The 17,052-nt window shown below is 48.9% G+C and overlaps 2 protein-coding genes across 7 annotated transcripts in view; one reads left to right on the top strand and one right to left on the bottom strand.

Moving 5' to 3' along the window:
• Nucleotides 1-17,052, top strand: part of LOC100121680 (elongation factor-like GTPase 1) — a 65,903-nt gene that overhangs the window by 22,874 nt on the left and 25,977 nt on the right. The gene's annotated exons all lie outside the window — the stretch shown is intronic.
• LOC103315730 (mucin-5AC) overlaps nucleotides 1-17,052 on the bottom strand; it is a 43,926-nt gene that overhangs the window by 18,830 nt on the left and 8,044 nt on the right. Inside the window, exons 1-2 of one of the 4 annotated variants that reach the window (XM_016982479.2) lie at nucleotides 15,000-15,352; nucleotides 6,635-7,234 (exon numbers count right to left, since the gene is read on the bottom strand). In XM_016982479.2, coding sequence (XP_016837968.1) covers nucleotides 6,635-7,153 — 519 coding nt within the window. In that variant the 5' untranslated portion in view covers nucleotides 7,154-7,234; nucleotides 15,000-15,352. Of the gene's footprint in view, nucleotides 1-6,634; nucleotides 7,235-7,372; nucleotides 7,910-11,522; nucleotides 11,853-14,999; nucleotides 15,353-17,052 lie in introns of those variants that run through there. The other 3 variants (XM_008206088.4, XM_016982478.3, XM_016982477.2) reach the window with 3 other exon arrangements.

Below are 17,052 nucleotides of genomic sequence, written 5' to 3'. Positions count from 1 at the left end.
GTTCCCGTGTTCAGCGCTCTCTCGAGTCGTGTATTTTCGGTCGGAATTTTCAGCGCGCGGAATTTTATCGATAGCGGCGGAATAATATAAACTGAGGATTTACACGATCATAATCGAGTCGACGATCCTCGTGGGAGGATGCGAAAAAGGTCAAGTCCCCTTTTACGAATCCACAGTGTATATCGAGAGAGAAGGAGCCTCTCTAATTGTCCAACGGTTCGCCGAGCGCCTCTATAGATCCATCTCGATGCATTTTATTAAAATCTCAAACTGTGTCCCCGCGGGTCTCGCTCCGTATGATATAACGGATTAGTCGGGCGCGCGGCTCTGACGCCTTTCATCATCGACGAAGCTCAGACTCGAATATTACGCTCCGCGTTCTATTGTAACAAAAGGAGGCGTATCCAGAGAGACACTGAGGAACGACCAAGCGCGTCGAATCGAACGCCTCGGTGACACAGAAAGACGAGGTTTTCCCCGGCCGATCGTTTCCTGCCCGTCTGTGGTCGAAAAATCAAGGTGTATCAGAGTGAGAGAGAGAGAGAGAGAGAGAGAGAGAGAGAGAGAGAGAGAGAGGAACGCTTTGCTTACGTGTCAGAAAGCGGAGAAGAACAAATTGGATATTTTAACGAGATTATATCCATCGGGAAGAATCCGCTGCTGCTATACACTCTTTTTTGCGCGAGCTGCCGAGATTCGCTATACCAGGGAAGCAGTTTTATTTGTGGTCTGCTCGGCCCGCAAGAATGTACTTTGTTCGAATGTACAACAAGAAGATACCGGCGCGCGCTTCTTTTTTCACGCGATCTATACTCGCCGGCAAGGGGGAGTATATCATCCGTGTTGAATTTATTCGTTATTTATAGCCGATCGGGTCGTATTCGATCAAGGCGAGAGCTTTGGCATATTTCATTTCGTTCGCTGCTCCATTTAAAAATACTATATACGTATACATACCGGCGATCGTCGCGCGTGGAATCTTGAAATTACCAAGTTACCACTACAATTTGTCGCTTGTTCCTAGAATAGCAGAACCGCACGAAAATATTCGTCGCGGACTAGGCTAATCAGAGAGGATCGCGTCCCTCGTCCAGATTCCGATCTGTAGCGGCGGCTGCGGTGTATACGTACAGGCCGCAGCTTCCCGTTATCTCGTGGCTTCCTTTCGCGACTTTTGTTTCCTTTATTACTGCTCTTAAGCAGCCACTTAAGAATTTCTCTCTCTCTCTCTCTCTCTCTCTCTCTCTCTCTCCCACAAATTACTCGCGAGTCTGACGGATCCACACACGCGACGACGCTTTTTTCTCCGCGGCTTCGAAAGTGAAAGAGGGAAAAGCGATTAGCATAAGAATGCGGGGCTCGGATATGTGGATCGACGGCCAGTCATCGTTTTGACGGCTCCATGCTGTTTGTTGTGACAAACGGCTGTGGCCTCGTTTGGCTGCGCTCGCTGTGTGACCTTGAATTTGTTTTTGGAAAATTCTCTCCCCGGCTTCATTAGCGCTGCGCACAAAGGAGAGAAAAGTCCCTCGAGAATTCGATCTTTAAAGAGGTACACATAGGAACAATCATCCCGAACGAGCGATTCAGCGACGGCAATTACACCTCGTCAGAGAAAGAGGACCGTGTAATCGTCGACAATGGAGACACGCGAGAACCGGAGGAAAGAAACTGTCCCAGCATAATATCACATCTGTTCACGATTCCGAAGCGCTGCAGCGTGTAGCACCGTCTAACGATCCGTGAAAGAAGAAAAAAAAGTGAATCGCCTATAAATCCAAATCCAATTACTCGTCGATACGAATTCCCGTTACGCGACGGACTAGCTCTAGAGCGTCGAACACTTTCGGCCAGCTCCGGGAAATTCGTTACAGTCGCTTCCATATTATACTTTCACACGAAGTTCTTCTTCGATACACACTCGAATCTCACGGGCTTATTCGTGTTTTCGTCATTTTACATACCCGGGAGCGTTTAATCCATCGCATCGTCAGCGAGTCACACGTGCGCGCAGCGAAAAAACGCAGTAGCAGCAGAGAGAGCGCATCGTCTAAATTATTCCTAAGCAAAGAGACGCGGCCCCCTGACAGCGTTTACCGAGGGAAATTTACATTTACACGCGCTCTTCGCTCGGACACGTGCGCTCTCGGCGTATACAACGCGCACGCAGAGGCAGCTTCTGCGGAGAAATTGTCCCTCTCTCAGGCCCTTTAATCTTCCGAGAATAATAATCCTGCGCGTAGCTTTTTTTCCCCCGGCGGAAGATTACACGCGGACTATTTACTCATCCTCTCGCTTTGGAGCCGTCCTCGTCGTAGTCTTGAAAGTCAATTGGGCCGCCGTCGCGTGTGTAATTGCGAAAAAAGGAGCTCCCCCTGAGAGAAAGAGATACTCTGTGTGTACATACGCGCAGTTAGAGTCGACTCTGCCCCCGTTCTCTCTCTAATGACGTGAATCGCTGCGCACCCGGATGGATCATTTTTCCGCGCCGAGCTTACAAATACACACGCCGCGGCCTCTATTAGACGCGCTTCATCATAAATCTTCGGATAAATTGCGCGCAGGTCTCGGAGAGAGAGAGAGAGAGAGAGAGAGAGAGAGAGAGAGAGAGAGAGAGGAAAGTTATGCTCGCCTGATTGACGATGAGAAATGCCGGCTTATTGCCAGGGAAAGGGCTGCTGACTGTGTCCATATGCGCGTGCTGGTGAAAGCTCTCTCGCTCTCTCTCTCTCTCTCTCTCTCTCTCTCTCTCTCTCTCTCTCTCTCTCTCTCTCTACGAGTGAATTGTCATTCGAGAGCTTGTGTCGTAAAAATGCACTATACGTGATAATACATCACGCTTCGGGAGACGTTTATTGTTTCAAAATCGCGAGAGAGTTGCGCATAGTAATTTCGAACTAATCACGCGGACGACTCGTTGACGCGCGCTAAGCAGCTCCGGAAACTCGGCGAAAAGATTATGGAAACTTTTCTCGCTAGAGAATATTCGGCCGTGCGACGAGTTAGATGCGCTACTGTCAAAGTTCCTACAGCTCTTCAATTGCGCTGAATCTTAAAAGCGATTCTCACTGCAGTCGCCTCGTTGTACAATATTATACGCCCGATGATTATTGCGACGAAGTTTATACGCTCTGAATTTTCATGAGCTACAAGTAGCCTATAGTAAGAAGCGAAATTTCGAAAAATTCCGCGAGTAATCACAAAGTCCGCGGTGTAGAGGAGGCAAAAATTCTCTCCAACAATATACACAGAGCGGCGACGGCGAGAATAACGCAAGAATTCGAAGAGGCGTCCGAGCATCGTCGGCGCGCAAGAAAGAAAGCAAGAAAGGCCCGAGCGAGAGATGCTGGCTCCGGATAGAAGACAAATCGGGGAGGAGCAGCAACAGCCTCGAGAGAGAGAGAGAGAGTGTATACCTTCTTTCTCTCTCTCTCTTGAGGTAAATAATCTTCCCGCTCCGCGGCTTTCCCGGTAAATTCGAGGCTGCGGCCTTTTTCCGCCTCGGCGCATGCCGTGACCTCGTGCGCGCGGGGATAAGCATCATCGTGCGCGCTGCTCTTCTCTCTCTCGGACACGAGTCTTTGTGTGCGCATAAGGACCAGAATCGCATTGTGCGTTACGTTCGCGGTATGTGGAAGCTGTAAGCGAGCGCGTATGTGTAACGAGCTTGACTAATTCGTCGACGACCCACAAATCACCTTCAGCGCCACTTCGGCTCCGATCAATCTCTCTCTCTCTCTCTCTCTCTCTCTCTCTCTCTCTCTCTCTCTCTCTCTCTCTCTCTCTCTCTCGCTCCGAGTTATTTCAAAGTCGGAGTAGAGAGGATGAGTTTTTACGCTAAAAGCCGCTTTTTCACGCGCTCTCTCCACTGCAGTGTATAATCAATGCTGGCAAAGCGCTGCGCTGCGGAGTGTATATAAACTCGGATATATGCATGAATCCGTAATGGCGTATGAATATTCCGCTCTCGCGCGGCGTATATAAAATTCGGCCGCGGCGCGCTTTTTCTCGCTCCCCCTCGCGATTCCCGATTATCAGTCCGTTCATCTTCCCGCTAGTCGCTCCTTGCCATAAAACCATTTTACTGTTCTTTCGGCGCTGCAGCTCTCTCTCTCTCTCTCTCTCTCTCTCTCTCTCTCTCTCTCTCTCTCTCCCTCTCTCTCTCTTGCTCCGGTGTGTATAACTGTCCCGGGATACAATAGCTATGCAGCGCAGTTGGATACATATATATATATACACGAGTTTCTCGCCGTAGCTTTGTGAAATTCTCGCGAAAAGAGTATAAATATAGCGGACACGCATTGCTGAGAAAGCGATAATAGCCCGCATGGATATACATGTAGACGCGTCGCGCCTCGTAATTGGCAATTTGCAGTTAACCCCCCCTGCGCGCGCGCGAGTGTCTTGTGTGTGCTTTATCGCTCGGTTTGAATTATTACTCTATTTCGTGGGAGAGAAATTCCTTGGATGACTCCTCGAATATCTATATTCGAATGTATATCTGCCTGCATATAGGGACGATGTATCAAAAAAAAAAAAAAAAAAAAAGAACGACATAGGAAGCGTCGATTGGAATCGAATATAAACAGCCTTGCGTATACGCGAGGGTACACACACGCGGCCGTGCATCAGAAAGTGGACGGCGGAAAAAATATGGGAGAGAGAGTTTAGTCGCGAAAAAATTCTAAACACGTTGCGAGGCCGAGCTCTCTGTGTATTTCGGACACGGAATAAATATTTCACGGCTCTTGCAACCCGTTGGATTTTTCACGGATATAAAGGTTTCGCGCCGCGGCCGAGTTTGCTTCGTGTAATTTTCACGTGTATACGTCGAATTTCGCGCCGTGAATCCGTAATCAAGTGCATCGAACGCTGTGTTATGTGTAAACAAGCGTGGAATCGTATATGTATTTTCGTATATATAGAACGCGTGTTTGACGAAAATTATACATGCGATTTTCCTGCTTTTAATTATAAAATAAATGCCGACGTAACGGTGCAGTTCGTTTCGGGAAAAATTGAAAACAGTAGCGCAGAAGCGTTATATCCTGGTGAAAAATAAAACACGATCAATCCCAGCCAGAGAGGCTCATCCGTTCCAGGCTAAAAAATCTCCCTCTCTCTCTCTCTCTCTCTCTCTCTCTCTCTCTCTCTCTCTCTCTCTCTCGCTGGAAAAAGCTCCTGCCTCGAGATAGTTAACAATCCATGTATATACAAACGCGCGTGTGCCATTTATCGTACAGTCGCTCTAATTCACCTGTATCAATAATCGAAAAAGCTGGAATAGAGGCTCTATCGTAAAAAGAAGCCAAAAAGAGAATCCCTTTGTCTCCCTGAGTGCGAGAGCTTGTAAGCGAATTCCTATCCTTTCTCTTTCGCAGCAGCAGAAGTAGCAGAGCTTCTTCTTCCCTCCTTTATACAGCTGCAGCGCATTTATACATATATACGGGCCAATGCATATGCGCGCGGGTAGCCGGTCACGTATCGGCTTGTGGTTTGAATTTTCCCCCCTGGCCTTTGGCTCCCCCCCCCTCCCCACGCCGTGTCTGTATCGAGCCGCGAGATCTCTCGACACGCCGCGTGTATATTCCTGCGCCGCGAAATTTATCTCTCTCCGTAGCTCCTATACACTCGATCCGCGCGTGTCACGTAGTTTTCTTATTATTGCGACGATCGGCCGTTATATTATTCTTATTTTGTGCCTGATGCGTGAGCGCAATGTAATACGTGAGCTGCAGCGATTAGCCGGTGTACCGAAATGGCGGGAAATTTGAAAATAGGCATCCGCATTGCAATCCGACTCATAGGCTATTCAAACTCTCGTCGAGACAAGTCTCCTCTCCTCGGTCCTCGAACTTGAAAAGTCGTCAGCTCTTATGTACGCGTGTATATATATATATATATATATATATATATATATGGCAGCGCAGCAGTAGTAGTATATATGCCGTTCGAATTCCGTGCAGCGGTGGCGCGGGCGCAAGCGCGCGATATAATCGAATAACGAACGACGCAAAAAGGAAGGCCGCAATTACGGCTCTTTCTTCTTCTATCACTTGTCGAATAGAAAGGTATAGCCGCTAGAGAGAAGGAGAGGAATGCCGACGTCGGAAGTGGCATTATATTCGAGCGGTAATAACGTAATAACTGCAGGCCGATATATCTCTTGCGGGCGCGGTGTGTATAGGCGCTTTTTCCAAGCTCTAGCTACCTCCGCTCCCGCGTGGAGTTTAGGAGTCTTCCCGGAATTTCGCTTCGTGCATGTATATGTGTAGCGGCAGAGGCACGCGAGGATTAACCGCTATTGAACGTGTAATTTTTACCCGCTTTTTCATTCGGCTAGCTGCAGCGAGAAGACGATGAATTTGTGTGCTGGAGCCGGGAAACGAGGAATTACTTAGAGCGTTTTTAGCTCGCGCGGGGGGGGGGGGCGACCTCCTTCGTGAGTATCGTTGAAGTTTGAAGAATTCAAGTTTGAGGAAAGCTCTCTTATATCTGTCTCCGCATTATTTGGACGCAAGAAACGCGAAAAATCCGCATCGGTTCACGGCCAATTGAAGCCCTCGCGCAAACATCTCATCGAGCCAATAAGGATTATACTTCTATCCATCCATATACTGAATAACCGACTTACCTCGCTAGCGCTGGTGTAATTAGTGGTCAACTTGATTTGCGGTCGGATTTTCCCGGGCGACTCGCGAGTCTCCTTGGCGGAAGTGGTCGAGGGCGTGGACGAGCTCTCTCTGCTGCTGCTCTGTGTGCTGGCCGAGGAGCTGCCGACCCGCTTGGTCGTGGACGTGTACAAGCTGCCGCCGCTGGTGGTACTCTTGACCCGAGGCTCTATGGAGACGTTGCGGGAGGCTGTCGTCGTTGACGTCGTCGTTGTCGTCGTCGACGGTGTCGGTGAACTACTACTGCTGCTGCTGATACTGGCCGTGGAGCTCGGTGTCAAGCTTGCGGTGCTGCTGCTGCTGCCGAGGGTCGTACTCGTGGTGCTGGAGACGGTGCTGGGGGATGGGGTAGTTTTCTTGAGGCTCGGAGTTTTCGGGAGTGGAGGGTTCGGGGAACTGGAAGACACCGGGGTTTGGGCTGAAGAACAGGCGTCGATCAGCAGGAGGGTGACGAGGAGGAAGATCGGAGTCGGGGGACGCATCGTGGAGGAGGGTTAGAGGTTAGAGCGAGGAGATGAGTTGCTTGCTGGACGGCCCACCTCGCCTCGGCGCGGTTGCGCTCTCTGGAAGTGAAGAGACGATTGGAATTAGTATCTCGAGCAACTTTATTGTTTTGGAAATTCAGCGGGGCAATAAAACGTGCGCGAACTGTGCCAGCTTGAAAAAAGAGTATAGCACCAAAATAATAAAATCCCTCCTACCGCGAATCGCATTTGTCAAATCTGGAGCAACTCGCGCAGCTGTTTGCACGATTTCGTGTTAAAACGCATCAACTAGCTCTCCAGGTGCCTACGCGCCGCGCGACGCACACGTCAGTAGGCATACGTGAGAACTCGCGCAATTACGGGAGAAAAAAAAGTCTCCTCGTGTATGATATCCTCGCTGCGAATCGTCGCGAAATCTGTCTCGCTCTCGCGCGTATAAAAATCCCGAAAAAAGAACTCTCGGCGAATTCCTAAGCGGCAGCAGCCTCTTAATAACGCGTTACAGCTAACAAGATTACTATGTTAGTGGAGCGTGATCCCGTAAATGAAACTATAAACCATTTTTTCCCGTCTACGAAATATTCCCGCTCGATCGTAACGAGACCGCAGAGCTGCGCGTATAAACCGCATATGCGCGTGTGCCGTTGATAAAGTCCCTCTCCTCTGGCTCTAACTCTTGTATCAATAAACTACAATTTAATCGCGGCTTCATTAAATCCATAACGCGTCGGTCCGGTCTACCTATATGCGGAATCCGCTGGTTACCGCATGTAAATTAAGCCGGCAATTTTCTCGCTCGCTTTATACTGGAAATGTTAATTCATTGAAATCGGCAACCGGCAATTAGAGCGCCGCTCGCGCGCGAGAAAACGAGTTTCAGCTGTTTGACGCCGCCTGATGGATCTATAGCGCCGCTCTTGCTCCCGATCCCTATTCATTGTTCGGATCGGCCGTAAAAAGCGAAGAAAACAAGAAAATAAAGAGTAAAGGAAATTCGCCAGAAGAAGTAGACCGACGCGCGTCGGAATGCGCGTGTCTTCGGAATCTCTATATGTATACCTGTATAGATACACTGACGTGCGCGAGTCGCGGACTCACCCACGCGCGTAAATTGCCAGGCTATACACAGTCCCGTATCATCGGGACGTTAATCGCGCATCGAGGCGCGAACCGACGACGACACACGCACACATACACACACACACACATACAGTCGAGAAAGAGCGAAAGAGAGAGAGCGTTTATGGCCGAGGTACCGTTCATCTCTCTCTCTCTCTCTCTCTCTTACTTACTCTCGAGGATATATCTCGCATGCAAACCGTTGCGCATTACATCATATACACTCTCGTTCCCCTTTTACACCTTTTTTTTCATGCCGAAGCGGAGGGAGAGTTTTTTGTCCCGCGTGCTCCACATACACGCCTCGTTCCAATTTCCAACGAGATTAGCACTAGAGCCGAACTCAATACATATACATCTACGTAGTAGTAGTCGGAGAGACTATTTTCGAAGCGAATGGATTGCACCGCGAGCCTGTCTGGCAAAAACGTCATTTGTGGGGGAGAGAGATTTAATTTCGCGCGATTGGTTTCGAGGACGGATTATAATAGAATCGAAACTATTGCCGATCGGTATAATGGCTCGCTCGCGCGGAATGTTAATCGATTTAGAATTAGGTATACATTAATGCGCGCGGGTAGTAAAGAAAGGCCCTTTAAACTCGCGCGCGCTTTATCGCCCGCAACAAAAAGCGCTAGCGGGAGAGAGACTCTAATTAATTTCCGAGCACTTATAACGATTCATTACACACCAGCGCGTATCAAAGGGGTATAATATACACGTCGGTTTCGCTCGCAACCGTTTGTGAGCCGGAAAAAAGTACACAGAGAAGCGAAAAGACTGCAGAGATTAATGATTACGCGCTTGACGACGAGTATTTTTCCATTTTCATCCGGTTCGCTCAATCCCCCGATGTAATTACAGTGTGTATACACCGCCTAGGCGCTAAAGCAAAAATCACATCACGCCGCGCGATCGCGTCTCTTCGCACAATAACTTGGAATTAAAACGCGAGAGAGAGAGAGAGAGAGAGAGAGAGAGAGAGAGAGAGAGAGAGAAAAAGCCGGCTTCGGCAATTAACGCTGCGAACATCGAGAACTGTACATTTGATGCGATTACACGCTCTGGCAAGGAAGCTTCGTCGTTCTCGCGTATGCGGATCTTTTGGTTCTTCTGTTCCTGAAATTTTCCGTGTCTCTGTCGCTTGAAACCACGCCCTTTGTGCTCGAGAGCTATAGTACTGTATAAAAGCGTAAAAAAAGACCTAAGCTTTAGCGCGCGTGCATGTGCCTCTCAAATTGAATTTCCCGCCTGGCTCTTTGAGATACGCGGATCCGTTTTGTCTTCCGTACGCGCGGCGCATCTATCGATCATATCTCTCGCTGAGGTGCGAACAATGCGCCCCGATAATACAATATTCATGTCCAGCTGCGTTTCTGCTCTCTAAAACTACCTCGAACTATATACGCGCTCTGCCAATACACGCGCTTAAAAAGCCCTCTCTATGTATAGCTCGAGAGCGGAAACGCAGAGGTCGCGAATTAATTGCCTCTGGAGCAAGAGAGAGAGAGGCTCTATATACACGTACTATCAGGAATCGTAGGTGTGGTTGTCAGTGTTGCCGAGGGATAGAGAGAGAGAGAGAGAGAGAGAGAGAGAGAGAGAGAGAGCCTCGGAGCTTCCTTAACGGTAACTCGCTATTTTTTCCGGCCAGTTCTCTCTCTTTCTCTGCAGAGCGAAAGAGACCGGACCCTCTTCCACACTCGGCACTTTGGCTCTGCGGGAAATTCGAGCAGTCGCGCAGCAGAGAGATTGTTGCAGCACGATTACGGCCACGAAGCAGCGGTGGCGGCGCACGTGACTCTTTCTCTCAGCGACGAGCTGTGCACGAGAGAGAGAGAGAGAGAGAGAGACACTCGCGATATATATACGTCGCACGTGTCATTTGACATGCTGCTGCCCTTTCCGCTTCTCTAAGCACTGCAGCGCAGCGCTTCTCTCGTATTCCGCTCTCGCCGCGGCGCTGCAGTTTTTTTTCGCCGCCGGGTTTAATAACCTACATTTTTTTTCTTCCGTATTTTTTCGCGGTTTCGCGTGCGTTTGGGATTTTGATATTGAGAAACAACTTTATGAAATTGATGCGCCGGGATCGCGGGGCGTTTGTTGATGGTCAACTCGCGCGCGAATTTAATTTAATTGCGAATGTTTTTGTATTTAGTGGAGGTGAGACTCGTTTTGGAAATGCGTTTGTCGGAACCGGTAATGAGTTGTGGGTTTCGTGGTGTGTAAATTATATAATTACATCGATGCTATTCAACGGAGATTTTCGCGTTTTTCGAAATTGGATAACGTATTAAAATTCGAATATTATATCGTATTATATTCGCAACGGTAAGAGAATTCCTTCAAAATGGCAAAAACCCTCGATTTGCTTTATTACATATCCACGCGCTTATTCCGCGTATAATAATACAGCACGCGAACACAGAGAGATGCTTTCGTAATTATTATCATATATAATTCGTTTAAAATTCATCCCGCGTATATAAGTATGCGCGCTGCTGTGCGGCTGAGATTACAGTTAGATTACGAGATTACGAGCGTAACGCGCTGAAATTATCCTCGATAGCGAGAGAAAATCCAGTTAAAAAATAAAAATCGAAATCATTCGAAAACTCCGTGTATAAATTCGAAATTTCCTCCGCAGGATGATTAACCTACCCGCGCTCGTCAGCTGGAGTTCGTTAAAAAGCTCGCTGTGACAAAACAAAACGACTCGCGCTTTATTAGCGGATATGCGCCGGCAGACGAAATTAGGCCAGGACGATTAATTTTACGATCGCATCCCGCGCTCGCAGGCGAGCAAACAAAACGCACCGCGTGACACATTATTATTATTTCCTCTCGAAAGCGCTGACGAAAAATCCTACGCTCTTTCTCTCTCCAGGAAATTACTGCTTCTTCTTCGTCTACTTACTTCTTAAAAAAAAAAAATAGTAATGAGCGCTTCACGACGGTATGAATCACCGTAAAGGCGACTAACGCAGCAACAGGTGTAACGAGCCGATCGCCTCGGCGGCTGAATAAAAAAAGTAGCTATACTCTCGCGGCGGAAAATATATTTCACGGTTTATTGCAGGCGGACGCTCGTGAAGATTAACGTTATCGACTGTTAAAATCCAAGTGGCACACGCTCGCGCGCTGGGGCGTCCGGGACATAAACTCGTACTTTTTTTTTATCACCGCGCGCTCCCGCTGCGTTATCGCTCTATCGAATTCGGCGAGAATCACACTTTCATCACGCTACCTGCATAAACACTGGCGCTCGAGCTGGTGGTCCCTCTCTGCGTTGATCCTCTCCTTCTGTACGTACGGAAACTGTTGTCTTTCTTTCGCGTTGATCACTTATCACTGACAGAGACCGAGGGGTAAAAAATCGCGAGAGACTGAGAAAAGAAGTGTGCGTGTGTGTGCGAGAGAGAGAGAGAGTCGAGCAGCAGCGCGGCAAGAGGTATAATACGTTGCTGGGCTCTAGCGTGTTGTTGGAGTCCGACTGCGAGCTCTCGTAGGAGGGGTCCTGCCTATGAGTCCCCGCTAGTCCCACTTACCGACCAACCAGAGAACCGAGACTACCGGGGATTCCTAGTCGGCATCTCCGCCAATCCCGCCGTGCTCTCGGACTCGCTCTCTTTCCCTCTCTTCTATGTACACTACTCTCTCTCTCTCTCTCTCTTGCTGCTACTGCTGCATGCTGTATACTGCGATCCTCTCTCTCTCTCTCTCTCTCTCTCTCTCTCTCTCTCTCTCTCCCGGTGCATCGCGCCCGAGCGCCCGGCTAATTACCCAGGCTAACGAGCTAAGGGCCCGGCCCTCTCTTTGTCCTTGCGCCTTCTGCTGCTCCTTTTTTTAATAAGTTACTTTCTCACACATGCCCCTATATACGCTGTATATTATACGCGGAGAGGCTTTTCCGGAAAGGTATACGTATTATTATAATTGCGCGATGAGCCGCTTTTTGGATTTTCGTGCATTACCGCGTGAGAATTTTGAGGCTCGTTTTATATTACGTCTGAAAGCTTTCATCGGCGAAAAGGGCGCCGGCCCTCGCGCGGTTTTATTACACTGCGCGATGTATCGATATTATTACACGGCGCGAAACGAGTTTACATCTTCCAGGATAATTTCCAGAATTATACGCGCGGTTTACGCCGGGCAGTTAAGGAGTTAATACTCTCTCTCTCTCTCTCTCTCTCTCTCTCTCTCGGCGCGTGTGAGTCGGAAAAATTTTCTCCGGCGCCAGCACCGCGCGCGTTTAACAGGAGCGACGAGGTGGATTATTAAAACTAAACTATATACGCGCCGCGAGGAATAAGAGTGAAAATTCCGGAGCTCTCGACCTTTCGGAGTAGATCTCGAATTTTTTCTTTAATTCATGAGAAGCGGCTGCTGCGTGTGAGGTATACACGGGCACTGATGTCCGTATATCAGAGGTAAGCCGATTAGGGAGCTGCCTAATGTCTGCGTGCAACGTTGCGTAATGTGGGCTGCAGGGAAATTAATTTCGAATAATAACTTTGATCCCTGACGATTGAATCGTCGTTACAGACGCGCAGAGACGAAAGCAAAAATTTCTTAGTTTCGCGTAGAATCTCTCTCTCTCTCTCTCTCTCTCTCTCTCTCTCTCTCTCTCTCTCTCTCTCTCTCGAGCTTGCAGCTTTTTGCGGGGGCAGCTGCGAGAAGAAGCCAAAGAAAATTATTCGCTTTACGAGTATACAGCAGCGCGCGAGCGAGAGACGGAGATTTCCGTGCAATAAGTTTATCATCAGCCGAACATAAATGTCGCTCTCTCTCTCTCTCTCTCTCTCTCTCTCTCTCTCTCTCTCTCTCTCTCCGTGAGGTGGGAAGTGCGAGTATTCGCGGTAACGCCGCCGTTTTATCATTCCCCGGATGCAGAGCCTACCTCTACTCCGGTCTGCTGCAGTGTATAACTGCAGGCGCAGCAGCAGATCTCTCTCCGCTATATCCTCCCCCTTTCTCCTCTCGTTTTTGTTGTCCCCCCTCCTAGCTCGAAGGAGCGCAACGCCCTACGAAAAATCGTATAATTAACATCCCGCACCGTCGCGGCGGTTCTTCTTCCGAGCTGGCTTTTCTTCGGAGAGCTATAGCTAGCTAGAGAGATGGAGTCAACGGGGCCAAGCATTCCTGCGCATTGGCTACCATTCGGATTGAAGGTTTCTATTTAACTTGCTGATTGCCGCTCCGCCCGGCGATTCTTCTGCCCCGTTTCTTCCTCTCTTTTTCTTCTCGGTTTTTTTTTTTCTATTCTCCTCTACTCTGCCGCGCCGAGAAAAGAGTCTTTCTCTATCTCGGCGCTCTTTTTCCGATTGAATCTTTAGAGTACGCGTCTATGTGCGCGCGAGGGCATAATGGGCGGAACTCTAATTACAGTCCCGTGTGCGCGCGCGCGATGGCCCCGGAGGGTATAAAGGTGTGTGTGTGTGCGTGTGTATATATATATATACACGCGCTGGGTAATTACGCGTGTTTCGTGCAATTTATTAATTAATCGTGCCGCCGCCTTTCTGCGTCTCCTCGATGTATAATAATATAACGCACACGCCCGGCTAAATCGATCGCCATTAACATGACCGATTGCTCGCGCTATACGCCGGCATATTAGCGCTATTAGTAGAGTATATGAGCGAGCGGCGCGGCGGCTGTGCTCGAAATTACGCGGGTTTGTGTAACATACAGGCGCGATAAGTCGTCGCCGCGGGAATAATCAGAGTGTGGAATCCATACCGTGTGCAGTACGTCTCAATAGGACAATCAATTCGAATGAAATGTTCGATACGTACCAGTAGAGTATAGCGGCTCTGTGCATTATATTGTAACGCGACGGAATGGCTGCAGCGAGTCATCCGTGTAGAAAAAAGAACCAGCCAGTGAGAGAAGCATTAATATATCTCTCTCGCGCGCGCTCGTCCGCCTTTAATATCTCTGCTCCAAATAGTTGCGAGAGCCATAAACACGCAGCGTCCCGCGAGAGATGCATAATTCGTTTTGCTCGATGCGCTCGCGGATCGATAATATTATCACCCGGAGCCATTTGTCGACACGGTTCCGCGCGCTCGCGTGCTGATCGATGCGGAAAAACGTTCTCTCTCTCTCTCTCTCTCTCTCTCTCTCTCTGGCGGCCGACAAAAGACAATTGAATACAATTCCAGTACGCGCGTATGCACCCAAAGCACTTGCCGCTCTCTCTCGCAGAGAGTCGGCCGCGAGCGCGAAAAATGTATCGAGCATGAAATTGCTCCAGTTCCCATAGCTCTGATCCTCTGCATGTGTATGCACGCGGCGGAGATGCATCGCTGTAGCTGTATAGGTCGGAGTTCGCGTAAGTAGATAAGGACCGAGTTTGGCAAGACGCCGCGGATAGGCTACTTACGTATGTAGCTGGGCTATGATATCGTGCTCGCGCGAGAGAGTCTGACCGAGTAATTCACGGCACACACTGCTTTCCTTTGGGCTCTGCAGAGAAGGAGGTCAGAGTAGTCTTGAAATTTCAGCGTGATGCTGCAGATTACGCGTATGTACACTCCACTCGAGACTCCGTTTCGTGCGTCACCTGTTTTTCTTGACTTTTTGTGCGAGTATTGTACACATGGATGTGTGTTTTTAGAATAAACGTTTGCGTTTTTACAGGGCGTTCGGTTTTTTGGTATATAACTGGAAGCACGAGGCGTACGCGCGATTAAAAAAGTTTATTTTCTAAAGTACATACCCAACGGTACAAGAATCAATCTCCACCTTATAAATCTCTCTGCCTCGAAGAAAAATCCGCAATCCGCTTGGCCATATCGCGTGTCGTCGCTCTTCACTCCCACGCATCGCATAGATACACTCACACGCGCAGTATCCATCGATTCTTCTCGAGCAGCATTAGCGCAGCCGCTGTCCCATCCGGCACTACTGCGGTATTTACTCGTCCGCTATATCGCCGCAGCCGTAACTGTTCATCGCTAACAGCCCTCTCGCTCTATAGCCGCCGCTAATTGCGGCTCACTCCCCCGCACTTTGATTAACAATTAGGCGACGAGTAGGACCCTGCACCGAACGATGTGATGATACTGGGCTTATGGTAATACCCGCGGATGAAACACTTTTCTGTATAGGTATGTATGTGGGATAATAGCGTCTTTAAGAGAGCGAGACGGAGCTCGGGAGTTTTCCGTGACTTATGAACCGAATAGAACGACGAGGCGGCTTATGAAAGTCTATGGGACCAGCTTTTATACGCTCGGACTACATTTTCTCGGGGATTCGAAAAATATATATCCGCTGCGCGCTATCTGGTGTTAATTTTCAATCCCAGATCCGAGCTGGCTGAAAAAGCGTAATGAAGCAGTTTCTTTGTGCGCGGTATAGAGTCTCTGCGTGCATAGACGAGGGAGCAAAAAGCGTAAACGCTCGTCGGCTGATATATCGCGTCAATAAAGCGCTTTTTTCCCTTTCCACGAAATTACCTTCTCGTTAAGATATAACATAGAAAGTAAAACGCGCGCGCATTGTCCGAAAAATCCGCTCACCCTCTCTCTCATTAAGGCTCACGGGCTTTTTTTCTCGAAACCGATGAGCAGCGCACGCGAGAGTTAATCGAAGAGTTCGTGAGCAAGTTTGATATACGTCGCGTCGTTAAGTACGTATTACCGGCCGTATAAACTCCTTGGTAATCTCTCCCGTCGAATCTAAATAGACGCGGAGACATCGCTCGCGCTCGCGTGTGTCCTATAAAATCATAATTTCTCTCTCTCTCTCTCTCGAGCGAGCTGATTCAAAAACTACGACGACGACGAGGAGAGCTGAATTTACGATTATGCGCGCGACGATTTACCGATCTCTGCGGGATGTGGGTTAGCCGCGCGGCTCTGGCATGTTTATGGGTCACTAATTCATGGGGCAATTATGAGAGGCGCGATAGAGAAGAGGCTGTCTTCGATGCGTTTTCAGGCGTTACGTAATTCGCGGAATTACGTTCAACGTCCTGTGCCTACCGCGTAGCTCGAGGTGTTTGCTTTTCGATGGCGTATAGCCTCGGGTGTGCAGTACAGGCGACGAGTTAATTGGGGAATTCGATTGAATTCGCTGCTGCTTTGTGAGAGCTGAGCGCGACCTGTCGAGGCCGGGAAATTCCGAGGTATTTTGCGTATATAGCGGACACGAGCTGCTGGAAACACGCGCGTCGTCGGAGAAAAAAAAATTGTTAATCAAGCTCGACTGCGCGCAATTTCGCGCAAAACACGCGCGACAAAGAGTTTGTACGTCGGATAACGTATAACCTTCTACCCCGCAGGACGATTTCCAGCGCAAAAAGCAGCCGTGTATACACGTATCCCACAAAGAGCGACGCGCGCAGCTATTCAATTCCGCGAGCTTTCAATCCTCTCTGCCGTGTTAATTAAGCCTCTTTGCCGTTTTCTCAGAGAGAATCGCTCGATATAATGTATGGTTGCACTGCGGCGCGTGTATATGCTTGTTTTTTTTCAATATACACATCGGCGCTGCGGTTCCGCTTCGCTGTCGCTCTCTCTCTCTCTCTCTCTCTCTCTCTCTCTCTCTCTCTCTCTCTCTCTCTCTCGTATTCCCCTTTATTTCTTGCGGATAGGTATGGACGAGAGTCGCTTCCGTGAGTTTGTTGATTTAGAGCCGGGGCTATTGGTATTGATTACGCTCGATCGCTCGGATATTTATTACGTCGGGAGATATCTCCGTAAATATACGGCGATTTAGATCGGAGATACAGCTTTTAATAATTACGCCAGACGAAAAGGACGGGA

This window comes from Nasonia vitripennis, chromosome 2 (assembly GCF_009193385.2).
Source record: "Nasonia vitripennis strain AsymCx chromosome 2, Nvit_psr_1.1, whole genome shotgun sequence".
Lineage (NCBI taxonomy): Eukaryota > Metazoa > Arthropoda > Insecta > Hymenoptera > Pteromalidae > Nasonia > Nasonia vitripennis.
This window is presented reverse-complemented; position numbering and strand designations above follow the sequence as displayed.